At 56.2% G+C, this 26,772-nt stretch overlaps 5 protein-coding genes across 12 annotated transcripts in view; 2 read left to right on the top strand and 3 right to left on the bottom strand.

Annotated features, from left to right (window-relative positions):
• The window catches only part of LOC125693075 (phosphodiesterase 4D interacting protein), a 29,381-nt gene extending 27,968 nt beyond the window's left edge, over positions 1-1,413 (top strand). For all 4 annotated transcript variants that reach the window (XM_048944512.1, XM_048944513.1, XM_048944509.1 and 1 more), the window contains 4 exons: positions 164-301; positions 374-512; positions 611-657; positions 867-1,413. In XM_048944512.1, the coding sequence (XP_048800469.1) occupies positions 164-301; positions 374-512; positions 611-657; positions 867-899 (357 nt within the window). In that variant the 3' untranslated portion in view covers positions 900-1,413. The remainder of the gene's footprint in view (positions 1-163; positions 302-373; positions 513-610; positions 658-866) is intronic.
• Positions 1,414-1,540: 127 nt separating this feature from the next.
• PRKAB2 (protein kinase AMP-activated non-catalytic subunit beta 2) lies at positions 1,541-8,565 on the bottom strand. Of its 3 annotated transcripts, XM_048944538.1 has the most exons (8): positions 8,470-8,565; positions 6,891-7,068; positions 6,374-6,540; positions 5,367-5,460; positions 4,656-4,776; positions 3,183-3,316; positions 2,830-2,898; positions 1,541-2,384 (listed from the first exon to the last, which is right to left on the bottom strand). In XM_048944538.1, the coding sequence occupies exons 2-8, from the start codon at positions 7,050-7,052 to the stop codon at positions 2,307-2,309; spliced, it is 825 nt and encodes a 274-aa protein (XP_048800495.1). In that variant the 5' UTR covers positions 7,053-7,068; positions 8,470-8,565; the 3' UTR covers positions 1,541-2,306. The 3 variants fall into 3 exon arrangements, with proteins under 3 accessions (XP_048800495.1, XP_048800496.1, XP_048800494.1); XM_048944539.1 differs by lacking the exon at positions 8,470-8,565 and having other exon boundaries at positions 4,662-4,776; positions 6,891-7,201; XM_048944537.1 differs by lacking the exon at positions 8,470-8,565 and having other exon boundaries at positions 6,891-7,199.
• A 107-nt stretch (positions 8,566-8,672) lies between these two features.
• Positions 8,673-15,710, bottom strand: LOC125693080 (flavin-containing monooxygenase 5-like). 3 transcript variants are annotated; one of them, XM_048944528.1, is made up of 9 exons: positions 15,544-15,710; positions 15,143-15,331; positions 14,907-15,069; positions 14,544-14,686; positions 14,207-14,406; positions 13,748-14,097; positions 13,555-13,627; positions 13,309-13,438; positions 8,868-9,110 (listed from the first exon to the last, which is right to left on the bottom strand). In XM_048944528.1, exons 1-9 carry the CDS (start codon positions 15,673-15,675, stop codon positions 8,883-8,885), a joined length of 1,608 nt encoding a protein of 535 aa, XP_048800485.1. In that variant the 5' UTR covers positions 15,676-15,710; the 3' UTR covers positions 8,868-8,882. The 3 variants fall into 3 exon arrangements, with proteins under 3 accessions (XP_048800487.1, XP_048800485.1, XP_048800486.1); XM_048944530.1 differs by lacking the exons at positions 13,309-13,438; positions 13,555-13,627; positions 13,748-14,097; ... (3 more) ...; positions 15,143-15,331; positions 15,544-15,710 and adding exons at positions 9,323-9,395; positions 9,552-9,901; positions 9,975-10,174; ... (2 more) ...; positions 10,993-11,181; positions 11,967-13,099 and having other exon boundaries at positions 8,673-9,240; XM_048944529.1 differs by lacking the exon at positions 8,868-9,110 and having other exon boundaries at positions 12,733-13,438; positions 15,544-15,709.
• Positions 15,711-16,295: 585 nt separating this feature from the next.
• Positions 16,296-19,750, bottom strand: LOC125693126 (polyisoprenoid diphosphate/phosphate phosphohydrolase PLPP6-like). The gene is made up of 2 exons (XM_048944629.1): positions 19,048-19,750; positions 16,296-17,347 (listed from the first exon to the last, which is right to left on the bottom strand). The coding sequence occupies exons 1-2, from the start codon at positions 19,748-19,750 to the stop codon at positions 16,977-16,979; spliced, it is 1,074 nt and encodes a 357-aa protein (XP_048800586.1). The 3' UTR covers positions 16,296-16,976.
• Positions 19,675-26,705, top strand: FAM78B (family with sequence similarity 78 member B). The gene is made up of 2 exons (XM_048944540.1): positions 19,675-20,011; positions 23,064-26,705. The coding sequence occupies exons 1-2, from the start codon at positions 19,749-19,751 to the stop codon at positions 23,584-23,586; spliced, it is 786 nt and encodes a 261-aa protein (XP_048800497.1). The 5' UTR covers positions 19,675-19,748; the 3' UTR covers positions 23,587-26,705.
• The last annotated feature ends 67 nt before the right edge of the window (positions 26,706-26,772 follow it).

Raw genomic sequence — 26,772 nt, forward strand, 5'->3', positions numbered from 1 at the left:
CACTTACTCCATCTGTTCCGTGGCTGTGGGCATACCAGGCTGCTACCAGGTGCAGGTGCTGATTGGGTGATTTACGGCTGGATCCTTGCAGCACAGTCCCCATAGCAGGGGAGGGGGACGGAGGTGCTTCAGCAGCACCTGCTCCCGCACCTTTTTCCCACAGGTCCCAGGATGTGTAGGTGCAGGGCATCTCTGGGGCAGTGCCAGCACCCTGCACCGTGTCCTGGAGGAGTGTGCCTCACTTCTCACTGCCTTCTGGAGCACCGTGCTGCCTGTTGGCCCTGCTCAGCACCAGGGCAAGGTGAGCACCATTGGGAGCCAGCAAGGTGAGCAGGCCAGATGCTCACTGCTCACAGCATATGTCTTATCCCAGGAGCAGGCGTTACAGAGTGAGATCACAGCACTGCGTGCCCAGCTCTCCAAGAGGGAGGATGCTCTGCAGAGTACAGCCAAGCAGCTCCACAGCATGGCCCAGCTCAAGGACAGCATGGAGCAGTTCATAGTCAGCCAGTGTATGTGGCACAGCTGCGCTGGTCCCCTGGTACCCTTGTACCTGGGGTCACCCTGTGGCACAGGAACCTCACTGACTCTGTACCTCTATCCCTCACAGTGACCAGGACTCACAATGTGCTGCACAAGGCCAGGACAAACCTGGAGGTGAGTTTGCCCTGGACAGGGCTGTATGCCCTGGTGAAGGTTTCTGGGCCTCATCTGGGGCTGGGCTCAGATGGCAGACAACAGAGGGTGAGGTGAGCCTAGGATGCATTGATGTGAATCCTGCAGGCTGCCCTCACTCTTTGCATCCCTGTCCCTGGAGCACAACAGTTCCAGCCAAGCCCTCACTGCTGTGCATGCTCTCTCACCAGGTGAAGGCCCAGCAAGCCCTGCCTGTTGCGTGAGCCTCGGGTTGAACAATGGGAGCAATGTCCCTGGCCACACAATGGCCCACGCTGGAAGGCTGGAGTGGACAGGGTTCAGGGGTGCCCAGCACTGTCCCAGGCACTGCAGTTAGTGGGTCTGGGGACTTTGTGCGCCCTTCACCTGCCTTTTCTTGGTATTGCAGCAGCTGGCTTGGGCTTTGCCTGCCCCATGCTTCACTGCTTGCCCCCTTCCTCCCACTGTGCTCAGAGTGGGGTGCCATGGCCCTCCAGCCCAAGCACCTCTTGCCCTGGGACTCAGTCTCATGTGTAACCTTGCTGCATACCCACCCCCGCTCATGGATGTATGTATATATATACAGAGAGAGGTATAGATATTGGAGCTGTGTTTCTGGGCCCTCCCTGGTCATGTCAAGGCCCCAGCATGGGAGAAAGATGTAAGAAATGACACGTTCTGTTCAGTGGCCTGAGGGTCCCCAATAAAGGTTTCCTTCGGGTCCTAGTGTTTGCAGCACGCCTATCCCTGCTGTGCCCCCTCCTGTAGCCTCCTAGGGACCTAGCGGCTGTCCCAGGGAGCAGCTCCGTGCTGAACTTCCCAGGGGTGGACTGTGGCACAATGGTCTCGCTGTTCCCAAGCACCCCTCCAACACCAGGCCTGCAGCACAGAGAACAATAAATACTGTAATAAATAGAGAAAACCCTGTCACATGGCACTGCTACAGCAGCAGATGGTGTAGCTGGGGTCCTGGGGTATCTGCCTTGCTCCGCTCTCCCCAGGCCCACCAGAAGCACCCGATGGTGGTGACGGGGCAGATGTTCAGTCCTTGATGGTGCTGTCCTGGCAGCAGGTAAGCATGGTGCATCCAGCTGTGCCCTCCTTCCTGCTGACTCAGCACTGAACGTGGTAGAGAGCTGTGGCCAAGAGCTCTCCTTGAAGCTGGGGAGTACAAGGAACAGGACAGACAGGGCTAAGGGACAGGGGACAGCAGCAGGCTAAGGCTCCCCAACCTTCCAGGGACGTGGTCTTGGAGGCTTATTACCAGCGCAGCAAAAGGACACTTTGCTGCTGGCCTGCAGACAGTGCCAGGACAGCCTCAGGGCCATCACAGTCTAGAGCAGAGGGGCAGTGAAGCCCTTTCCATGTCAAGAGTGAGGAAAGGCTGTTCCGTGAGCAGCAAAGCAGCCCCAGGGACTCACTGAAGCCAAGGGGAGCTGCAGGTGGGCAGAAACCAAGAGTTAAATCAAACCACACCAGTATAATGGGACAGCAGGATGGCCCCAGCAGGCCTGCACTCATCACTGGGGGCTGCACCCCCCCCCGGGTTGGAGGCTGGATCCAGCAGCCAGTCCTCACACAGTCCTGTGGCCCAGCATGTGCAGACAAAGTGGCATTTCGTGTCCTGCGTGGGGGGTGGGCAAGGCCCCGGCTCAGATAGGTTTGTACAGCAGCGTGGTGACGTACTTCTTCTTGTAGCGGTGTGTGGCACTGAGCACCATTACGCCGTCCTGTGAGAGGCAAAGCACCAGCTGCAGGGGTTGGGGAGCTCAGTGCTGCAGGGTACCCCCAGGCAGCTGGGAGAAGAGGCCCTTGCTGCTCTATGGGCTTGGGGGACTGGCACAGCCAGCAAGAACCACCCACCACCCATGACAGGGAGCTGGGGAAGAGCAAGGGAGGGAGCTGGTTTGTGACAGAAGAGCAACAGGCTGCCCAGCTCCACCATGCTGTGAGAAGGCAGCTACAGGGAACTGGGGGCTGTAAGAAGGTCACCACCACCCACACCCCTGCACATGCCACATTTATAAAGGCAGCCAAGCAATCCCCAGGTGACTCCTTGGACCTCTGTGCCACCATCACCACCCCAGGGCTGTCCAGGTTCTATGACCTGCAGGCCTCTGGGAGCCACAGTTGCTCCCCCTTCCCCAGTCTGTGGTTGCTGGGGTCTGCCCTTACCTTGATGGAGAGCGCGTAGAGGTGATTGAGCATGACGTGGTTGGGTTCGGGCAGTAGGGCCGGGTCACACTAGGACAAGAGAAGCATCAGAGGAGAATAGCAGAACCCTGACCCCCCAGCATGAGAAGCAAAGAGCTGCCATCTCAGACAATCTGAGCTGCTGGGTGGCTGTTCAGAACATCAACAGAGTTTGGCTCAGCACTAGGAAGAGTGGTTAATGAGAAAATCGATGCTTTTTCCAGCAAAGAGCAAGGGCCAGGCACCAGCTAAGGGCTGAGCAGGCTTCTTGCAGACAGGACTCCCCTTCTGGCCTCTACGTTGCTCTCTGTATGCAGCCGTGTGCTGGTACCCACCGAGATATTGGTGTCCTTGTTGAGGATGACCTGGAGGAGGTGAGGCGGGAGGATGGGAGGGGATTTGAAGCGTTCCTCAGGCCGGTACACATACATCTCTTGGCCATAAGGTCCGGGTGGGGAACTTGATAAGTCTAAAGGAAAGAGACAGGAGGTGGTATAAGATGGCTAAATCACAGATGAGCTCCAAGGATGCTGAGAAGAACCCAGCAGGGTCTTTCAGACATTGAAGGATTCCATGAGCCCAGTCTGCAACTAGTACTGAGAAGACTGGGTCAGCATGTAGTAGGGCAGCAGTACAGGCTCATCATGTTTAGAAGCCACAGCATCTAGGGAACAGAAGGTGGCTTGTTCTGTTTCAGAAAGGTCTTCAGACCTCAGTTTTCCCTTAGCCATGTATCGTATAGTAACAGATCAGACTTTTCACAGCAGAATAAGCAGCCAGGCAAGCTGTGGGCATATCCAAGAATGCCTGTAAGGTGGCACATGCATAGACACAACACAGGCACCCCGTGGTATCCACCCCAAGACTCCTGCACACAACTCCCAGCACTACTGAGTGTACTACCTGCCTGTTCCAAGCGGCCTGCCACCATTGCAGTGGACACAAGGATGCAGGGACACAGCAAGCAGCACATCTGCACAACTGCCTGACTCAGAGGGCACAGAAGGGGAAGTCTAGATTTATGAGGTGCTCAGCCTGTGTAAGGGATCTCAGGAGCTTGTGGTCTGTAAGCTGGACAGATTGCATCTCCCAGCCACATCTGAACTGCTCATTTTGGAACAGCCAGCACCCTGAAGGGTCCACCTCTTTGGAGATGCTGTTTGATGGCTTCTTTTTGGACTAGGCAACGGCCTGGAACTGAGGCTGTACCTGAGATAGGACTTGGAGCATGGAGGGCAGGCTGCACTCAGAGCACCCTGGACTGAAACATGACTGGACTACCTGCCAGCACTGCTTACCAAGCCAGCACTGCCAGCATCCATGTGGTAACTCAACCTGCTGATGTAACATGAGTGGAGAGAGGTTTCTGGTGTGCTAGCAATTGTACAAATAGCCTTGGTGTGAAAACCAAGAGCAGCTGCTGAAAATAGCCTGGATCCTTACTTAGCTTTTTAGATCCACTTAGCTTCTACCCCAGATCAGATGACTTACTCACAGTTTAGCAGACAGAAAGGAGAGATGTTCCCTGTGTTCACTGGTCTGTAATGGCCATCTCAGCTGCAGGAAGGCACCAGCCCTGCTCTGGGACCATGCTAACACAGAACAGGTTACACCAGCACAGCCTCCTTGGAGACAATGTCTCAGCTGGAAGCTGCTGAGGACATGGGCAGGACCTGCTGCCAAACATTAATCTCTCTGTGTGTATGGGCCCACACCTCTAAGGGGAGCTGTTTGTCCCCATAGCAGTGAGTCTCAGAGTAGGAGATGGAAAATAGCACATGCAAAGCTGTAATGCCACAAAAACTCACCCCGACCTGAGGTTTCTGAGCTCTCCAGGGAATCCACTTTTAAAGCGTCAAACACCTCAAAGTCAGACTTCTTGACATGAATCAGATTGTTAATCGTCCCCATCTGGCTGGTGACCACGGGCTGGAAAGAACTAAGGTAAGAAGCTTCCTACATACAGCCTCAGTTGAAGCATACTCGTGCTTCTGAGCTCGTCCCAGCCTGAGCTGCCACTGTTATGCCATTACCTCAGAGCACAGGTGGCAAGAGTTTAGCTCTAGCGTTTGCAGATCTCTGCTGCTTGCCCTGGGAGATTTCCCCTTACTCCCAGGCTCCTATTACCTCCTACTTTCATCTTTCCTGCTGCATGCCGATGGGTAAGCATCATCTCCTTCCCATGCTGCTCCTGTGTGATGCAGCTGGGAGAAGAACCTGCAGTGAATGCTGGCCTGTGGCTTGTCTTTCCAATTCAGAATGTGCATTTAAAGCTTACTGGTATCTCACTGCCACCCAATACATCCCTGACGTTCCCCCACATTCCCCCATACAGCTTGTCCCCACACAGCATATCTAAGCCCAAAAGAACCAGCCTCTGAGTGGATTCATGAGATGGAGGTTCCCCTTTTGCATTGGCAGATATTCTCTGCTCTTCATACTTCTCTTCTGCTATGTTTACATCACGTTTTGGGCCCCAAAGAGGACAAGATTTGCAGTGATAAAGCTTTGAGAGTTACCTCGGATGGATCATGGACCCACTGGCCATCCACAAAAAATTTGTACTGGTGCTCTCCTTCTGGGAGGTCTAGGATAGCGACAAAGTCATTGTGGCTGTGCAGAGAAAACAGATGTACAACACCATTACTGCAGTGATGCTTTGGATGCTGCCTCTCCATGGGGTCCCAGAGAACAGCACTTTGTCATGCACTGCCTGCCCCCTTGACCCAAACACCCACGTACTGGGTTAGGACTGCTCATCACTCAAGGCATGGCCAGAGCAGGTGTGAGTGTCCAGAGCCTAAGTATGACTCAGATCCCTCAGGGTCCATAGAATCATATACTCATTAGGGTTGGAAAAAAACACTAACATCATCTGGTCCAATCAGGGCACAAGGTGAACAGGAGCTCAGCTTGCAGCCCTGCCCCACATGCTCTGGGGAAGCTGGCATGACAGATGTCATGTGCAAGACACACTGGACAGGGCGAGTGGACAACAAATCTAAACCTGTGCTGGTACTGCAGGATGGAAGCAGGAAGTGCCTCTGAAGTCTGCAATTGAGATAATCCCATTCTAGGTATTTCCTGGGATTATGCCCAGTCCTACACAGTGTTTCCACAGAAAACACAGGTGTACAGCAGAACAACGAGAACATTACTATGGGAAGAAGACATGTGAGGAACAACTAAACTCCCTCTAGCAGCAACGTAGACAAGGAGATAGGCCACCAAGCTTCAGAAAACTGCAGCATACCTGGGCAGGGCTCTGCTGCCAGAATGACTGCTGTGTGGCATGCAATTGGGAAAGCAAGGAGGCCCATCCTGTCCTGTCCCCTGTTTCACAATTTCTCCCCACCACTGCAGCACCACCCAGGCAGGATGCTGACTGCATATTTGTGTTCACACCTCTAGCTTGGGCATGATGAACTGTGAGAAGCCAGGTGGGTAAAAGGAACAGCAAATGGCTCTGAGAGAAATGCTCCCTGTGATGGATGGAGAATATGGGCTGACCCAAGGGGCTAGCTACCTCTTGATGAGTGGGATTTTGGTGCTCCAGTTGTTGAAAGATCCAGAGATGAAGACCTCTTTGCCCCCATCAGCCCAGCGGATGACAGTGGGGCGAGCCTGCTGGGATGGCTTCACTGACTCTTCCAGGTCCGGCTGCCATGAAACAAACTCCTTGTCCCCAGGAATCTGAGCAGAGAACACCAGAGCCGTTTCATTTGCCATTACCTCCATTTGCACATCCCAGACAACAGCAACCTCAGGCTAGGCAAGCAGCTCCGCTCATACATCCCAAGAGATGCTTCTCTTGTATTGCAGCTCAGCCTGGCTCTTGCTATGAAAGCAGTACCCCAGCACCCTGATATCCTGCCCATTTAGTTTGAATTAAACACAGCGCTGCTCTTTACCAGGTGCTACAGCCCTCTCACCAAAAATCCTCTCCTTGAAAGCAGCCTCAGCCCAGCACAGCCGCACAGCCCCCTCTGGAACACCACCCAGCACCCAATGTGAGGACAACAAAGGCAGCAGCCAGCCCCTACCTTGGAGTCGTGGGAGCTGAAAACACTGGGGTCATCTGTGCTGCCCACCATGATCTTGTGTGGGTGCTCCTTTGTGTGATGGGCACCTCCAGAGCTGTCGGAGCGGTGGGACTTGGAGCCATGGCGCTCACCAGACACTCGCTCACTGGTGGTGTTTCCCATGACAGCTCAGCAGCCCCTGTGAGAAGGAGAAGGCAGCAGTGTGTCTACACCCATGGGCTCCAGCAGTGAAGGGGGAGTGAGGGTACTGCTTCCCACTGCCTTTTGCCAGGACAGAGTGACAGCAATCCTAAAAAAGGCCCAAAGTTCATTCCCAATGCCAAGTTTGGGAGCCGAAGGGGAATTTAACAAGCAAGACAGCTTGAACTAATTATAGGCATACCCTTATGAGCCATCGTGATAGTTAAGCTGGTAATTGTTATACCCTAAAACAAACATGAGTTAGACTGCATCCTACACAAGTAGAGGGGCTGATGAGAAAAATAAAGCCACCCTTCAGTGGCAAATTGTCGCTTGGCACGAACAGAGCCTCTTTCAAAATCCCACAGCCTGCACAGAAAAAAAACGCTACATACAGCAAGAAAACAGCCGGAGAGTGAAAGTAGCAGCTGCTTAACAGCTCCCAACAAGTTTCCCTGAGCCTGCGGGCAGAGGAGCAGAGCTTCATGCCTGGCAGAGGCAACAGTGCTGAAAGTAGCCGAGTGGAATCGCCCAGGCTGGAGCGTGGCCAAGGCAAGGAGTACTGTGCAGTGTGTGCAGAAGGCTCAGCAACAGCACAGCAAGGAGGTGTGCTTGTCACACCAGACTCCAGGGCTGCATGTCTGTCCAGCATTGGGCGATACATCGGGATGAGACCACTGCTGTGCCATCCTGCTTGCAGAAAGCCAGGCAGGGGGAGCTGGCCATGTTGCACCTGGCCTCCTGGACCAAACAACAAAGCTACCGTGGGTTACATGGAGCTGTCAGGCTCCAAGCAGATGTCAGCAACCAAGGTGGGCTGGGGCTCTTGCCCCCTGCCCAGCTTTGTTTTGCAGGGATGGTGGGAGGACAGCTGGCCTTGCTTCATCCACTTTGTTGTGACATTTAGGGATTTGTTTAGAAGATCAAGTTATGTGTTATGAGTTCCAGGTGAGGCCGCCAGCCAAAGCCTGGCTTTGGACAATTATGGGGCAATTACTGAAGTATTTCTTAAGCCCTCAGTGTCCCTGGCTGCAGCCCGAGCTGGGGATGGCCAAGCCTGCAGGGTCAGGGCAGCTGTCACCCACTGCAGCATCATCCAACCCAGTGCCACCCATCACAGTGTCACCAACTACAGCGTTACCCATCATAGCATCACCAACTGTACCGTCACCCGCTGCAGTGCCACCAACCGTACTACACCCATGGCAGCGCCATCAACCAGTGTCACCCGCTGCAACGCCACCCCGGCAGCACCTTGCCAGCCCCACCCCCCCTGCGGACGCCCGTCCGCTCCCGTCCCCTCCGCGGCCTACCCAGCCGCGACACCCAGCCGCCGCCCCGACCCCAGCGCACACGGTGGTAGCGCAGCCCCACGGCCCAGCCTCGGTCGCAGCCCCACCTGCCCGCCGCCGCCGCCGCCGCCGCCCCGCTCTCCGCCTCCGATCAAAATGGCGGCCGCCGCCACCGCCAGCCTCTGCGGGGCGCTCTGGCCCGCCCCCGCGCTGCTCTCTATGGTACCGGGCGACCATTTTGTTTGAGGGCGGTGTGACTTCCGGGAGGGGCGGCCATCTTTGCTGTGGGTGGCGCGAGTACTTCTGTCTTGTGCAATGTGTGCGCGGTGCGGGGATCCGTGAGGACGGACCAGAGCCTGGCCCTTCACCCCGGAGAACGGGGACGAGCTTTATTGCCTTTTTCCTCAGGGAAAGAATTCCCCATGCCACCCCGCATCCAGCAGAGCTTTTTGAGCCCTTCCCAATAGCACCGACACCCCAAGGAGAGGAAGGCAATGTCCAGCAGCCCCCTTCACTGGGGCTAAGGGGACAGTGAGACGTAGATGAGCGTGGCCACGATCAGTCCGAGGCTGAAGAAGACCTTGAAGATGTGTGGCACAGAGCTGCAGCGTGGCACTGGGTGCCTGGCCGTGCCTCGCAGGGGCTGGTCAACACGCTGGTGCTGGGACAGGATGGCCGCCCGGGCACCCTGCCATGCGCCTGGGCCACGCAGGCGGTACTGGTAGGGCGTGCAGGGCCCCAGCAGCACCTCCTTTGCCAGCTTGGGGTCAGTGAGGAAGAGCAACAGCAGGTTGGGCTTGGCACCCAGCTGGCTGGCGAGCTCGTCCATGTAGGGAATGTAATCCACCTGGATAGTGTGCCGCCGGCTGGCCACGTACCTGTGGGCAGGAACAGCGGGCTGGCTCAGTGTGTGTGCATTGAGGAGGTGGTGGCAGGGTTAGTGACCCACAGGGCCCTTACCGCTTGGCTATTTTGTCCTTGGTTTGTGCAATGTCTGCCAGCATGGTGCTGGCTGGTGGCAGCTTGTGCAGACCTACGGAAGAAGGAGAAGGAGAGAGAGCTCTGCTCTCGGCAAACATGCCCCTCGGCACCCAGCATGGCATCTGTGGCGCAGGAAAGCCTTTGGGCAAAGAAACATGGGCAAGAGAGGCACAGGCAAGGAAATAAATTCCCTGCCTGCCTCACTTACCCTTGAAGACACGGGTGGCCCAGCGACTCTGCATCTCTGCGATGGGCATGATGGCTCCCAGAGGCTGGATGTAGCCAATGAAAGCCAACGTCGGCTTCTCCAAGTCAGCTGGGAACATAAACTTGTAGAGGGGGACCTGATTCTCCATCACCTTCACAGAATCCTCAAGGAAGGGGAAGGAGAAGCTGTACCCAGTGGCAAAGACTACAGCATCTATGTCTTCCTTAGTGCCATCCTCAAAAATGGCAGATGTTTCTGTGAACTGCTTGATGTTCGGCTTCACCAGCACCCTGCCCGAAATGATGCAGTTGGGCAGGTCATCGTTGATGGTCAAGTGCTGGTTGAAGACCCTGGAGAGAACAAACAGAGCTCATGCAGGGCTGGATGCAGGCAGGACCCCGTAACGCTGCCACAAACACTCACCGGTGTTTTGGCTTCAGACCATAGAGAGCATGGTCAAAGCGCATGTTGAGTTTCCTCTCCACCATGAAGTTGCTCACAGAGAGGGGCAGCATGCTTTGGAGGAGCTGGGTGAAGCGGCTGAGGTAGGAGAAGTCAAAGGGGTACCCACCTTCTGCCACCCGGTGCATCACCCATGTCCCACGCTTGGTGCTGAGAAACACCTGGTAGAAGTGAGAAGGGACATTTAATCTGAACTGCAGTGCTGGCCCAAACTCAGACGGACCTGCATGGTCTGGGAGTAAAAACAGGCTGGGAGCAAGGAGCAGAGGCATGCTGAGCCTGGTTGTCTTGGGACATCACCTGCTTGGCTGTGTGGCTCAGCTCCACCGCGATGTCGATGCCCGAGTTCCCGGTGCCGACCACAATGACCCGCTTCTCCGCAAAGGCCTGCGGGCTCTTGTAGTCCCGGCTGTGCAGGTACCAGCCTTCAAACTTGTCTACTCCTGCAAGAGAGAGTAGGGGTGGCTGTCCTTTTCTTGGGCTAGGTATGTGCTCTGGGAGCAGGCTGAGCCCAGTGGGAACTGCCTAGGGATGGTGCCCAGGGAGGTGGTGGCATCTCCAGCCTGGGAGATGATTGGTGTCACCCTCAGCACCCTGCTTGGCTTTTGAGGTTTTTGAGGTTTTGAGGTTTTTGACATGAAGGGAGCAACCACAGGTGGGGATCAGGGCTCAGCCAGAAGGGACAGGGCTGTGAAGAGTCTTGGGGAAGAGGATTCCTGGAGCAGGGGCACACGGCAGCATACCAGGGAAGGTGTGCAGCGGGAGGTGTGCTTCACAATGGTGCCCGGTGCACACCATCACGGCATCGAAGATGGCTGACTCCTGCTTGCCCTCGCTCTCGGTCTCCACCTCCCAGCGGCCCGTGGTGGCGAAGTCAGGGCGCTTGGCCACGCGGCGCACACTGGTCTGGGTGGGGGGAGCAGATGTCAGTGTCCCTGTGGCCCCGTCCCCGTGCTGCCCCCTGGCCCCCGGCGCTCACCCTGAAGCGGATGTGGCGGAGCAGGTCGAAGCGCCGCGCGTACATGCGGAAGTACTCCATGATCTTGGAGTGGTGCATGTAGTTGGGGAAGTCGTCGGGGATGGGGAAGTCGCTGAAGCACATCATCTCCTTGGAAGTGTTGATGATGACGGAGCGGTAGATGCTGGCGCGGCCCTCCTCAGGCTTCTCCTGCAGGCATGGGGCATGGCTCAGTGGTGGCAAGGGGAACATGTGGCGGTCCCAAACCTACCTGTGCTATGACTATCCCATCAGTCCCACAAGACTGAGCCATTGTATCAGCTCAGCTCAGTTCTGATATCTGCACCAGCAGCTCAGCCTCTGGCTCCCATGCATTAACTCTGCTCCATCAATGGGCAAAGCCACCATTGTGTTAGCCAGGCAGCTCCAAACCCCATGCTAGCACTGTTTAGCATTTCCCAGCTGTCCTGCTCACTGCAAGGCTGGGCAGGGCAGCAGAGCATGTCAGGTTGGCTCTTCTTGGGAAGAAGAGACAGTGGCATCGCTTGGCGAATGCAGAAACAAGCTCTGGGGCTTTCCCTTGGCAAGGAAAACAAAGGCAGCAACCTGTGCCTATGTGTAGGAGGTAGGAGAGGTAAAGGATGAGGAGCAGCCAGGACGTTCGTAGAAAAAAGGGGCTGGGAAGGATAGGAAGGTAATGCCATCGGCAGTGGGGCACCTGCAGGGGTGGGGGAGGGAGGCAGGTGGGACCAGTGGGGATGGGTGGGATCAGGACGGGCTGGGAAGGAAGGGATGGGAAACATTCACCCTGAGGCAGGAAAGCAAGCCTCAGCTGACAGCTAGCCCCAGCAGTGGCTTCTTGGGCAGGACCAGTCCTGCACTGCCAGCATCCCAGTCTGCGCCAAGGGGGTCTCCCAGCAGTGCTTCATTAGCTGCCAGTAAGCGATCCTGTCTGTGCTGCTGCCTAGGGCAGCTCGGTACAGCATGGTGCTTACCTCGAATCGCCACAGCCCCCCGATGTCCCCACTCCTCTCGAAGCAGGTGGGGGTCAGCCCTTCGTCCAGGCAGCATTTCAGGGCACACAAGCCGGAGGCGCCAGCACCGATGATGGCTACTCTCTGGGCAGCCATGTCTGGCAGCAGAGACAGCAGTGGTGGCAGGGGAGGCTGTGCCGCTGGGCACGCAGGAGGTCACTGAGTCTGGTGAGTGGCACAGGAGGGACGCGGTTGGTGCCGCTCAGCTGTGCTGGGTGTCCCTGTTTCTCAGCGTGGATGGCTGAGGTCAACTGAGGCATCGCGAGATGTTTCATCTAGACATGATCTACAGGTTCCTGCCCGCCCTTCGCAAAGGGCTCATTATTTTCTCTAAGCACGTAATGATGCTGAAGCCTGCCCCAGCAACTTCCTGGGTGTGGGGGCTGAGATGTGGCCATGCTCCAAATTTTAGCATCACTATGTGAAAAACAAAACAGAGGGCATGCTCCAGGCATGAGTGCCAGCCTTGGTGCATGGCAGCCTGGAATAGCTAGCACTGCTCCAGGTCCCCAATGCATGTCCCCAGTTGCTGTCCTCTGGGGGGCTACGTGTGTGTTACAGGGATGGGAATGATCTTGCTGATGTGATCCCTGGGATCTGTTCCAGCTGCATGTACCGCAGGCAAGACTGCTTTGCTGCAGATGTATGCATGTGTGTGCATGCATGCAGACCCCATCCCATGTGTATTCTCAGCACACAGGGGAATGTGAGTAACAGGACAGGCACCTGGTTTGTTGAAAACACTTTAATCTGATTAGAAACTTTGCTATACCTTTGCTATGTAGAAACCATATGAATATAATCAGTGGAAGCAGGTTGGAATTACAGATGACAGAAGGGCCTATGCTCAGCCAACAGCAATACCTAAACAGGACAGGGCATTCCCCCACATGAGAAAGAATTTTTCCTTCATCCCAGGGTTGCCACAGGGTACTTTTTGGGTCTGCCCCACCTGGGAGGGTCTGGTGCAGTACACTCATTGTGTGGGGCTGTGCCAACAAGCGGAGAGTTCCCTTGATGTGAGGGGCATGACTGCTGTGGGATTGTGTAGCCCCCCAAGCATTACCAACCCCACCAGGCAGAGTGCAGCAGCCTACAGGTAGGTAAAGATGACAGCGAAGACTGCCAGGGCCCCAGCCAGCTTGAGGAGGAATGGCATGGTGGAGGTGTGCTGCTCCACATGCCGTGTCTTCAGGGGTTGAATAATGCGCTGGTGCTGGGACATGATGGCTGCCCGGGCACCCTGCCATGCGCCTGGGCCACGCAGGCGGTACTGGTAGGGCGTGCAGGGCCCCAGCAGCACCTCCATTGCCAGCTTGGGGTCAGTGAGGAAGAGCAACAGCAGGTTGGGCTTGGCACCCAGCTCGCTGGCGAGCTCGTCCATGTAGGGAATGTAGTCCACCTGGATGGTGTGCCGCCGGCTGGTCACGTACCTGTGGGCAGGAACAGCGGGCTGGACCCTGCTTTCTGGTGGGACGTGGCCATGAGACCCACTAGAAGCCCTCACAGGCTGCTGCCCCATCCCAGTTGGGTCCTGGTGGGGCCTTACCGCTTGGCCATCTCCTCTTTCTTGTGCTTGATGTCAGCTTCCATGTTGTGCCTGGGTGGCAGTTTGTTCAGCCCTGGGGAGAAGAGCGCTGTGTGAGGGGGCTGCAGTACCAAAGGCATAGGAGGCAGATGGCTGGACACCATCTGACCAGGTTCCAGAGCTGCAGTCTCAGGGGACAGTTTGTCTCACTTACCCTTGAAGACACGGGTGGCCCAGCGACTCTGCATCTCTGCGATGGGCATGATGGCTCCCAGAGGCTGGATGTAGCCAATGAAAGCCAACGTCGGCTTCTCCAAGTCAACAGGGAACATAAACTTGTAGAGAGAGACCTGGTTCTCCACCACCTTCACGTAGCCCTCAAGGAAGGGGAAGGAGAAACTGTACCCAGTGGCAAAGACTACAGCATCTATGTCTTCCTTAGTGCCATCTTCAAAAATGGCAGATGTTTCTGTGAACTGCTTGATGTTCGGCTTCACCAGCACCCTGCCCGAAATGATGCGGTTGGGCAGGTCGTCATTGATAGTTGGGTGCTGGTCAAGGACCCTGGAGGACAGAAGGAGCCATCAGGGTACTGAGGTGTCTCTGCAGCATCCTGCTCTGAGGATGCTTAGCCCCAGAAATAGACATGGTTGGAGCATGTGTTTGCTGGCACCTGTGCTTTGGCTTCAGGCCGTAGTTTATGTGGTCAAATCTCATGTTCAGCTGCTTCTCTGTGTAGTCGCTTGCTACGGAGGCGGTCAGCAGATACTTCAAGATTATCTTCATGCGAGTGGTGATGATGGTGTCTATGGGGTAGCCCTGCTGTCCTACGCGGTTCAAGACCCATGCACCTCGGCGGGTGCTGAGGAAGACCTGGGTGAGGAAGAAAGTTGTTTCCTTATTGGTGTGATAGTCACGGGGACACCAAGGACAGTCCTGAGGAGACACCTTGGCATGGGGGTGTCCTTAGGATGCCCTGCCTCTGGTGACCCCCCCCTGCTGCTGCTCACCTGCTTGGCCGCTTGGCTGATCTCCACGGCCAGGTCTGACCCTGAATTCCCAATCCCAATGACAACGACCCTCTTGTCCATGAACTCCTGGGGATCCTTGTAGTCACGGCTGTGGAGATAGCGGCCCTTAAACTTCTCAATGCCTGTGGGGAGGGAGGAGGAATGCTGTGCTTCCCCAGCCTGGGTTGGAGGGCTGCCTCCAAAGAATGAAGCAAGATCCTTGAGGAGCTCTGCCAGACCCATCAGGGGGTTGAACTCAGCAGGGAAACGCATGGGACTGGGAAGAAAAGCAAAGAGGAGAATGGGGACAACAACATTGGAGCTTCCTGGGCTCTTTCATGGCAGGGGCACACGGCAGCATACCAGGGAAGGTGTGCAGCGGGAGGTGTGCTTCACAATGGTGCCCGGTGCACACCATCACGGCATCGAAGATGGCTGACTCCTGCTTGCCCTCGCTCTCGGTCTCCACCTCCCAGCGGCCCGTGGTGGCGAAGTCAGGGCACTTGGCCACGCGGCGCACACTGGTCTGGGTGGGGGGAGCAGATGTCAGCGTCCCTGTGGCCCCGTCCCCGTGCTGCCCCCTGGCCCCCGGCGCTCACCCTGAAGCGGATGTGGCGGAGCAGGTCAAAGCGCCGCGCGTACATGCGGAAGTACTCCATGACCTTGGAGTGGTGCATGTAGTTGGGGAAGTCGTCGGGGATGGGGAAGTCGCTGAAGCACATCATCTCCTTGGAAGTGTTGATGATAACGGAGCGGTAGATGCTGGCGCGGCCCTCCTCAGGCTTCTCCTGCAGGCATGGGGCTCAGAATCCTGATGGCCTGCCCTATGGCAGGTCACTGCCTTGCAATAGGGCTGGGGGAGTTCTGCTGCCAGCGAGGGTCCCCAGGACCCTCTGGGATGGGGGGCAGATGTGTGTTCAGCCCTTGCTCCACAATCCCACCATGGCTGCTTTCCCCTGGTGACAGCTACAACACAGAGCCTGCAGCCGGCACAGCTTACCTCAAACCTCCATAGCCCTCCGATGTCCCCACTTCTCTCGAAGCAGACGGGCTCCAGCCCTTCATCCAGGCAGGCTTTGATGGCGCACAGCCCACAGCTGCCCCCACCGATGATGGCCACCCGCCTCGCCATGCTGCCCTCCGACGCTTTGCCGCGACCAGCGCAGCCTGGATTTATGGCGTATGGCGGGGAACAGCCTACCCACCCCCGCTGTCACTCCTCCCACGGGGGCCTTGGGGCAGGAAGCCAGCGCATGGCAGGTTCTGGCGCTTTGCTTTTCCATCAGCGGCTTGCGCCAGGAGCTGTCCCAGTGCTCAACCGGGGAGCCCTGCGAGGGGACACCTTGAGAGGGAACGCTATTGGGGTTTCTGGGGCTGGTGAGGGGGGGAGGGGCAGCCCAGCCCTGTGTCATGCATGCAGTACAATCGATCACTCCCTTGGACTTTTGCCTCCTCTGGGATCAGCCCAGCCCTGATTACACTAAGGTTGCTGGTTTCCAGCTGTGCTGCGAAACTGCTGCACAGCTTGCCATTGCACTGCCCTTGGCAGTGGGAAAAGGGGCCAAAAGTCCTCAAGACCTGGACTCTGCCCCTGACTTGCTCAGTACATGCCCAATGCCATGCATTCTGCTGCACTTATTGCATCCTATATGGGTGCCATGGGGCAAGCTGTAACCCCTGGGCAATGGAAAAGCTTGCAGGAGGGAAAAGAGTTGTAAGGCTATGCACAGCGGCTTTAGATGCAAGCTGCTGCTGGGAGCTGCTTCCCCACCTCTTGGAGAGGGAACGGACGGACCAAACCCTTGGCCACCTCATTCCTTCCCCACAGTACTGGCAGCCAGATACATGTGACCTTGCTGGTTGAGATCTGGTCTTGGGGCAGTGTTTAAATCACACAAAAAAGGGAAGAGACATTACTTAGAAGGCAGAACTCTTTATAAACATGAGAACAGATCTTGATGAGTCCCCCCCTAGATGGGTATTATGGAGGAGACTGCAGAAAGTGCACTCACAACAGCAACATGATCAGTGTATTTATAGCACACAGATACACATGTAATTGCGGAGAAACCTCTGCAAAGCCCCAGCTACCACATACACCATAGGCTAATACAGCAGGTGCCCAGCAAGGGCATGCTGATTCACAGTATCAGCAGTGAGCTGCCGGATGGATGTGCTGACCTCTTCCCAGGCTCTGCAGGGACCGGTTTGTCACTGGAGAGTAGTCAGTGCAGCTGCTTGACCAGCGCACGCTTTGCCTCACTGCCTGTCAGCAGGGCAAGACAGCACCAAGTGTCTAACTGCAGGCCTGGGAGCCTGCAGCACCACTAGTGTTAAGTGTTGGCTGGACGGATAGGAGTCGCAGCATAACCCCTCTCCATGTGCACTTAGGGAACGGGGTGTATGCCCTCTCCTTTGGGAGGGGTGCAGCCATCAATGGCTCCAGAGTGCAAAGAGGGCAGGCGCGTTCAGCGGGGAGAGCCAGCAGTACTCCACCACGCTGTACAGCACGTAGCCCAGGAACAAGCCGAAGAGCACATCCGTCACATTGTGCCTGCCCAGCATGACCCTTGAAATGCCAACGACGAGAACCCAGAGCACCACGAGGACCCGCAGTGGGATGGCAAGCACCAGGTGGTGCAGAACAAAGCGGCAGACCAGGGCAGCTCTGGTGGCATGGCCCGATGGGAAGGAGTACTTGTCCACTGAGACGGTGACAAACATGTCCATCTTGTTGTGGGTAGGCCGTGGCCGTCTGACGATCCCTTTCACCACTGCCACCAGCACGAGATCCAGCACCAGTGCTAGGAGACAATAACAACAAGTGAGCAAAAATGGAAGTGTTTTGTCCCATGGGAGATGAGAAACAATGCAAAGCCATTATGTATGAAAATGCATAGCTACCAAAGCTGCTAAGAGAAGGTGGTGTTTCCCACGGCTGCAGATCTAGGCAAGGAGAGCATAGCACTCATCCAGGCCCTAGATTTGTGCACGAGCACATCTGTCAGCACTCTAGGCTGGGCTTTTCTTCCTGTGTGAAATCCGTTCTTTGTGACTCAGCACAAATCCTTCCCTAATTTGAAGCCATCCAAGGGGTTAATATTCCCTGCCAGTCCATGCTGATTCATCATTACTTTGCACAAAGTGCACTGACCCTGGTAAATGATCAGTTTGCTTCCGGTGCTCAGCTGTGGCTCAGTGCAAAGGGGGTCCAGGCACTCCTCAGCAGTCTGAGGGCTCACAGCTCCTCACCTGGCTTCTCCCTGCTGTTGAGGGCACCAGTGTGTAAAAGGTAACCAGGCTTTGGCTTTTAAGACTTGACAAGATGGCTTAGCACCAGCTTTCTCCCAGAGTGCTATTGTGATAGAAGTCAGAAGTACCAGTGAGAAGTCAACTGCTGTCTGACAAGGGCAGCCAGCGGTGTCTTCTCTCTCCCATTTAGCTTGTTTATAACAACATTCCAGTGTTGGCTGCTGTGGCTGCTTCTTTCTAGGAAGCCATGTCTGAGAGATTGATATCTGCTTGTTGTAACCTTTGTTGCTGGGCACAAAGTCCTTTGGCTACTTCAGTTTGTTCTCTTTGGTTAATCATTTAAGAACGAATGTTTATTTGATTTGTATGAGGGTTTTAATCATTTAAGAACAAATGTTTGTTTGATTTGTATGAGGGTTGTTTTTTTTTTTTTCTTAAAACAACTAAGCTCTTTTCAATCCTTTCTTTTTATTGCATCTGGATATCAGGTAGGGCTCCTTTCCCAGAGGGCGGCCCTGGTGCCATGATAGTGCTACTCTGAGCAGAGCAGTGGTTGGAGGCCACCAAGGGCCTCCCACCAGTTCTCCAGGGACAGTGATCTGACCACACAGTGCAAAGTAAACAACATGCATGAAAACTTGCATTCCCCATCAAACATTTAGATTCAAACAAAGCACACAAGACACCTTGGTATCTCACGGGGTAAGGACTGGGGTTCAGGAGAGGTCTGTCGTTCTGAAGCTACTGCAGTTTCTAGGCAAGCAAAAATGTTGAATCTACATCTACCCAGCAGGACGCCAGGGGAAAAAAACATTACACCACGCATAATTACAGTGTGTGCTTTGAACCAGGTTTCCACACTGGCTGATACAGATCAGCACAAGCAGGTACTGCCTGCAGCGAGCCTGCAGGCGCTGATGTCTGCGTGCTTGAGTAAACTGTTGAGATGCCGCAGCTCTTGGCAGCCACAACAGCTGTTGGGAGCCACGTGGCTCCCTGGGCTGCGAAGGCTCAGATCATTCGGGTTCTCTCTGTTCTTCCCTTCCCTCGGACCCATCCTCCCGCCCGGGGAGCCCCTTCCCGGCCTCACCGAAGAACAGGTTGAGCAGCACCTCCCTGGCGGCCGAGCTGTCGCTCTGGCAGAGCCCGTAGAAGGTGCCCAGCAGCCAGGGGATGCCGTGCCCTGACACCTCAACCACCTTCAGCAGCGGGCGGGCGCTGCCCCAAGCCGAGGCCTCTCCGGCGCACACACCCAGGCGCTTGGAGGCCCAGAGGTCGACGGCGAGCAGAGAGCTGAGGGCGATGCCCACGAAGGACGGGTTCAGCCGCATGCAGTCCTCCTCGGGCAGCGGCGGGGGCGCGGAGCCGGCCGACTCGCGGCGGCGGGACGGGCTGTCCGGGACCCCGGGGCCGCGCTGGTTCAGCAGGGACGCGAACTCGGGGCGAGCGCTGCGGCGCTCGCGGCCGCCGCGGGGACTGGGCATGGCGGTGGGGCCGGGCCCGGAAAGGCCAACGCGGGTCACCCACCGCCAGGAGGCTCGCCGCCGGCGGCCCCCGCTGTAACCCCGCCTCCTGCGGCCCAGCCGTCCCGGTACCCGCGCCGCCAGGCCCCGCGGCGGAGCTCCGTTCCGCCCGCCGCCGGGCTGCCGAACTTCCGCTTCCGCCGCCTCTCGGTTGCTAGGGAACACGGACGCCAGGACGAAGAGCGGGGCTGCGGCGCCCCCTGCTGGCCGGAGGATCCCTCCCGTTCCTCCCCGCCCCGCCCCGAGCCGGCGGACGGTGGCCGGCGAGGGCCGCAAGAGAAGCGGCGGCGCGTTCGCCCTGCCGGCGCCGGTGCGGGCGCCGGTGCGCGGGCGGCGATGGTGGGGCGGGCGGCGAGGGGACGCTGGGCCTCCGCCTGGCCCCCGCGTCGCGGAGGAGGGTGAGCGCGGCGGAGGCGGCGGGGCGGCGGCCATGGGCTGCCTGCAGAGCGTGGCCTGCAAGGCGCGGGTGCGGCGGGAGCACATCATGGTGTCCGACGTGTCGGCCACCATCGAGCCGGCGGCCACTGCCATCGAGGAGAGCTCGCCGGTGGTGCTGCGGTACCGCACGCCCTATTTCCGCGCCTCGGCGCGCGTCCTCATGCCGCCCATCGCCCGGCGCCACACCTGGGTGGTGGGCTGGATCCAGGCCTGCAACCACATGGAGTTCTACAACACCTACAGCGACCTCGGCGTGTGAGCGGCGGGAGCGGGAGGGCGGGAGCGGCAGCGGGCGGGGGGCGGCAGCGGGCGGCAGCGGGCGCACCTGAGGGGTGGCAGGGGAGGGTGTGCGGGCGAGAGCGGATGTCCTTATGTGAGGGAATGGCGGTCCTGAGCTGAGTTTGTGAGGGGTGGAGGTCCTGGTGCGGCTGTGTGAACGGTTCGAGATTCCCGTGTAACCCCACGAAGGGATGGAGTCCCCAGCGCGGTTACGTGGCAGAATGGAGGTTATGGAACGGCTATGTGAGGGGATGGAGGTCTTAGTGTGGTTATATGAACAGATAGGGGTCGTCGTGTGGTTCGTTGAGGGGGCGGAAGCGTGAGGAGCTGGAGGACCTGGTGCACTTATGGGAACAAACGTGGGTCCTACATGGTTACATGAGGGAATGGATGCCCTGGTGCAGTTAGGTGAGGTGCTGGAGCCCATGACACAATACAGGCCCTGGTGTGGTTCTGTGAGGAGACGGTTGCCCCAGTATCATTATGTGAGGAGATGGGGCCCTGGTATGGTTTTGGGATTAGACTGGGGCCCTGGGACGGGTCTGTGATGGGTTGAAGGCACTACTGCATTTCTGTGAGGTGATAGAGGCACCAGCATGGTTACATGAATGATGTTGCTTGAAGACTCCACATGCATGGCCCAGAAGGACACCAGAGAGCAATGCAGTTGGCTGTGCTGCTGTGGTTTCTGCCGTGTGCAGCGGCTGCTGAGGAAGCAGGGTCAGCCTGGTGCTGGGCTGTGCAGGTGCAGAGGCTGCTGGCTGAACCGTGGGTTCCATCCACACCAAAGACTGCTGGTCGGTGCTGTGCTCACAGCCAGGTTTGTCACTGCACTCATCCCATCAACCTGATTTTTCTTGATCGCTTCTGGGAACAGCAGGATCCTATTTCTCTGAGGGCAGAAATAGGGGAATCTACGTGGCACCGCATGCAGTGCTTGGTGTTAAGCTCTGAGAGCCCTCCTGCTGCTGCCTGGGATTTACCCATTCGTCTGTTCCCACATGCCCAGAAATGAGGGACAGCAGAGCAGCCCTTGCTGGAAATGAGGATTCCCAGCCTCAGAAACTGTGGGCTCTGGACATCCCTTCCAGCACAGCATGTGCTGTCCTTTCCGCCCTTAGTGTGAGCCTTGGTGTGTAGGAGTGCAGGCACAGGAGTTGCTCCCTTCCATCACTTTCCAGCTCTAGAAAAGCACCCTCTCTCCTCAACCCCATGCTGGAAGATGTGCTGTCACTATCGGAGTCAGTCTGCTTGCATTTCCAAGGGAGGGAGCAGATGGAGGCTGCCCTGGCAATCCTCGGCATGGAAGTAGGTGGCACTTTACACAGCTCTGGGCTGCCATGGCTTCCTGACAGGAGAGATGGTGCTGCCTGCCCTCGCCTGCAGGGCTGTTCTTGCTGCTGCAGTGCTGGGCTGGAGCAGCTCTCCCAGCCCTGATCCTGCTGGGGAGCAGGAGCAGCTGGCACCAGCCTCGGGTTTGCCTCAGGCTGCTGAGTTTGCCTGCTCTATCCTGGCTGCCCTTCCTGAAAGTAGAACCCTGCTTGGGTTTTCTTGTGGGTGCCAGAGGCTGCGGTGCTGTGTCGGGATCAATTTCCTCCAGTTTCCTGCCCTTCCTCAAGGGCAGAGGGACCTGGAGGCCACAGATGAGCTGCCTTCAGTATTGCCCCAAGCCAGCCATTGGGCCAGTGGAGTTAGTGTGGGGCTGGGCGCAGGCAGGGGATGCTGGGGATGACCCCATCCTCCTTACTTTCAGAGCAGGTGGTGTTGTTGTGTGTAACACTGGGGTGCCCAGGAGGGTCAGAGTGAGTGCAGATCATTGCATGTTGGGAAGGATGGAAACCAGATGCTTCCTGCTGCTCGTTGGCAGCTTCAGAGCCCAGATCTGTGTGCATCTGAGCTCAGCAGGAGGCTTCAACCGGAGCAATATGCCTGAGGACTTTCAAGGTTTCTGTTTTGTTCTCCTTCCTTTGATATCCAGCAGTGGTACAGCCAGTTTTTTTCAGATACTCACATACTGGGAACCTGATGTGCCTCAGGATGGAGACCTAGCACAGCCTCCTCTGTCTGCGTTTTAAATTGAAAATGCAGATTCAGCATCCAAAGAATTTCTGCTTTTTTTGTTCTTAGGATTTCAGGAAAGATCTGTGTGAGCTGGGCTGGGTCTTGCTGAGCTGGGTGGCCACTGTCCCCGCTCCCTGCTGATAATTACCACGTGGTGATCTTCTCCATCGCTGCATCTGCCTGGTGTTGCTAACGTGGTTTGCAGCCAAGATTTTGGCTGGAATTCCCCCCCACCCACAACTCTAACAATATGTCAGGGATTTCGTCACACCAGCAGCAGGCATGATTGTGGTATTTAATTACTGCACCTGCGTCTTAGCAAATGTCTATATTTAGGGGTGTAAAAATTGCAGACTGAGCTGTAGGCTGGGGGAGGCTGCTTGAGGCTTGGTGCAGGTTGTGGCCATGCTGCAGCTGACATGCAGGGAAGGCTGTTATTTTTTTCTCGTCATTAATGAGATTAAGGAGAGAGTGACCTGAGAGTCACTCAGAAATGAGTATGGGCCCACTTGGTTAGATTGCAGGTTAATTAAAATGCTGTTGTGTTGGCAGAGCAGAGGCTCCTGCTGGCCTTGACTGACTCAGTGAAGGAGCTAAAGCTGAATTTGTTCTTGAACGAGGTCATCAGGGGCTTCCTGCGGGTGGGAAGGTGTTTCCCAAGCTCTGTTCTTGAGTTAGTGTTCCCAGAGGGAGGACCCGATGGGTGATGCCAGAGACAGACACTGGTGAACAGCTTTGGCTGGTATGGAGCTGCCAGTGGCTCTGGAAGGAATGGCTTTTTCAGTGGGGTTTCAGATAGAATTGTTATCCTTTTATCTGTACTTTTTCCTTCTGCTCTAAAGCAAGTGCTTTACCCTGCACGTGCCAGCACACAGCAGCTTGCTATGTTCCTTCCACTGCAGGCACTGCTCAAGCACTGCTGTTGCTGTTTCCCCAGTAACTTGCCCTTTCCATCTCTGTTCACCAGGTCAAGCTGGGAGCTGCCCGACTTGCGAGAAGGAAGAGTAAAAGCCATCAGTGATTCTGATGGAGTGAGCTACCCCTGGTATGGAAACACCACAGAAACTGTGACCCTGGTTGGGCCCACAAACAAGATCTCCAGGTTCTCGGTGAGCATGAATGACAATTTCTACCCCAGCGTGACGTGGGCTGTCCCTGTGAGCAACAGTAATGTGCCGTTGCTGACCAGGATTAAAAGGGACCAGAGCTTTACCACGTGGCTGGTAGCCATGAACACCACTACCAAGGAAAAGATCATCTTGCAGACTATAAAGTGGCGGATGCGAGTGGACATTGAGGTTGATCCCATGCAGCTCCTGGGGCAGCGGGCACGACTGGTGGGAAGGACTCAGCAGGAGCAGCCCCGGATCTTGAGCAGGATGGAGCCCATCCCACCAAATGCACTAGTGAAACCCAATGCCAACGATGCCCAAGTCCTCATGTGGAGACCCAAGCGAGGCCAGCCTATAGTTGTTATACCTCCCAAGTAGCACAGCACCGGGGCACGCACTGGTGCGTGCATGTGGGGACCTTGGTGCTGTTGGTGTGGTGCAAATGAGTGGGATTCCTGAGCCAAAGCAGACCTCTTGAGTTCGCCTGCCTTTGTAGCTGTGGTTGGAAGTTCCACAGTTGGAAAGAGAGCATGAGCTTGGCCTGGCTGTGGAGAGGAATTGCCAAGCTGGTCCCAGGAAGTGGATTTAAGTGCTTCTAGGGCTTGTGGCTGGAAAAAAGGCTGTCTTATCTAACCATCTCCTGCCTCCTTGCAGGAAAGTGTGAGGAGCAGGAGCATGATAAAACCGTGCCTGTGGCAAATGCTGCTTTCCACCCCATTAGCTGTAGTAGAGGAGCCCATGCCTGCCAGACATGGGGGGTTGTGCAGTCACCCTTCCCCTCGATGTCTCTACCTATGCATTTCAGATGGATAATCAGCATGTTGCCATGCTGTCTGGGACTTGGAAGGGCCTGGGAGCAGTGTGGGAGCTGGTGCCCAGTCAGAGCCCAGTGCCAGCAGTCATCTCTGCCTGAGAGGGGCTTTCTGCAGCTGACTGGAAGCAGGACATTATGCATGCGTCTCGGTGTGTTTGGAGTGGTTGTGAATGTAGGCGATGACATAGTTCATTCCTGTCTAGGAGTGAGACCTGAGGGCAGGTTAGATATCCTTCAGTTTTATGGTGCACTAAATCTTTGCAGTTCCCCCCCTCCCCATCCCCACCTGCCATTTCTTTTGCTGGAGCAAGAATTATTCTCAACCAGAAGAGAAATCACAAGTGATGCCTTTTCACAGAGGCGAAGGAGAGCAGGCAGCTACTGATGGTGTTTGCGTGGTATCCAGAAAAGCTTGGAGGTACTCCAGGATTTGGATGCTTCCACTGCAGACATGAGTACATAGCAAGAGGTTGTGTGCTTGTTCATCTTCCTCCCAAATGCCTGCTGGTGTGGGAGGTTTGATCCTCAGCCACCCATGGAGCAGTGCAGCGTGTGTGCATGTGCAAGTTGCTCGTGCTATTGCAGGTGTCTGGCAGGTTGCCTTTTTCTCCACCCTGTGCCCTTCACTGCCTGGATTGCTGGCATCTCTCTGGTCTGTGGGGAGGTGCTGGTGCTGTGGGCTGCAGTGTACAATTCCCTGCTTGTTGTAGCAGGGGAGCAACTTTTCCCTTCTTTCAGCTGAGCTCTGGTGGTTGCACCTTCCTGGATGCAGCAGCAGCAGAAGCCACAGTGGCTTTGTCCCCCACCCAAGGACAGTTTCAGGTGCCCTGTGTTGCTGCAGGGTCCCGGGCAGATGAATATGGCTTTTGCTGCTTTCCCTGCTCTGTTTCATGCTGCCATACCTCCAGCCTGTGCCCCTGCCTTTGTGCAATGAAGGTTTCTGCTGCTGTGGGGATGTGAGGTATTTCTGCTTGGAGCTTCCTGCATTCCCCTTGCTGCTGGGAGAGCCTGGGAACTGTCTCACTGGCTACTCTTGTCAAAGCCTTTTTTGCAGCATCAGGAGCACTTCCTTGAACCTGGGTGTCAGGCAGCCCAGCTCAGGACTTCTTTGCTTCCCCCAGTGTGCAAAACCTGCTCCCCCTGCTGCAGAGGAGCCTTTTTTCCTCGTGTGCACACGCCTTGGGGCAGAGCCTTCCCACAGCATCGCTCTCTGAAGTACGCACAAATCCCTGCAAAGCTTCAGGTGCAGCTCATGCTTTTCCAGGGTGAGACGCACACCTCTGGCATCTGGGAGCTGCTCCCCACGAGCAAAGGGACTCCTGGGTGTCTTAGACCAAAAATCCTTGTGAAATCCCCATGCTATTTATTACTCTCATTAGGCTTTGCTGCTTATTCAGTTCTTAATTTTTTTTCCTCTGGGAGCATTGCACACCAACACCCTGGTGAACACTTTGATGTGCTGTGGGCTGTGGTCCTGCTCCTCCTGCTCGGCCTGGTGCAGACAGAGCGGTTTGGTGGCCTGGGAAGCAACTGCTTTGGGTTAGCTGAGGACTGGGTGAGTCCTTGCCATGAGAAAAGCCTGGAGGGAGAGCAGGCTCTGAGCTCTGGTCTGCTTTGCTTTTCTGAGCAGAGTTTCTGCAAGGAAATGGTGAGCACTGGGCACCTTGTTTTTGTGAGATTCAGCCAGTGTTTTTGTATGGACACGTGATCAAAGGCAATTTTAGCTATTGCTGATGTTATGTTTATCAAAAGTGTGTGTGGAAAAGCTGTTAGAAACTTTCAATACAATTTGCATCAAAATGTGGGGGAGGAGGAAGAAGGGGACATACCTTTCAGTGTGAAATAAGACAGGTGTGTATTGTTGACCTGCTAGGACAGAAACAATCCCAAAAGCTCTTGTGAAACCCCTTTGCAGGGGCTGGAGGGCAGTTGAGCCCAAGGAAATGATGCAGCAAAGGGCTGTGTGGCATTGAAGCACAGAGGGAGAGAGGCAGAGGATTGGCTGCATCTCCTCGGTGTGTAGGGAGCGATCAGCCCCTCTAAGGATCTGCTTGCATGTTCATGTCTGAGGTTGCTTGCAGCTTGGCTGCCCTTTCTGAGGGCCCCAATTGGGAGCCCCAGTGCTGGCTCTGGGAGGAGCACCTGGCCTCCTGAGCTCAGCTGTAAAACCACCCCATGGGACGCTAGCCCCTCCAGCACTCCATCCCCATCCCCGCTTGTAGCCGGCACCTCGTTATCTCAGGGAGGGACAGGTCGCGCTTCCCCCTCATCCTGAGGTGCCCCTTCTGCTCCGTCCTGTGGTTTCATGGCTGTGCCCACATACCACTTGGGCACGGCACGCTGGGAAGCACCCATCAATCTCTCTGGGTTCAGAGTGTTGCTGCGGGTGCTGGGAAACGCCTGCGGGGCAGGCGGGTGAAGCCGGAGTGGGTGCCACAAGTGCCACCCTTGTCCTCGGCACCCATGCGGACGCGGCTGCTTGCTCGCGTGCTCGGCTCACTTATTTATTTCTTATTTATTTCTTATTTATTTATTTAAGATGTATTTAAGTTATTTATTTGTATTTATTGACAGCTGGAACTCGGGGGTCATTTCTGCTGCGTGGCAGGGGTGGCTGGGTCTCCCCTGCGCATTTCGGGAGCGCCGATGGGGAGGGATGCTTGTGGGCACCCGCTCCCATCCTATCCCCTTTTGGGAGGGAGGGAGGGAGAACTGGGGAAGAGGAATCACATCAGTGCCGGGAGGGAGGG

Source organism: Lagopus muta, chromosome 5 (genome assembly GCF_023343835.1).
Source record: "Lagopus muta isolate bLagMut1 chromosome 5, bLagMut1 primary, whole genome shotgun sequence".
Classification (NCBI taxonomy): Eukaryota; Metazoa; Chordata; class Aves; order Galliformes; family Phasianidae; genus Lagopus; species Lagopus muta.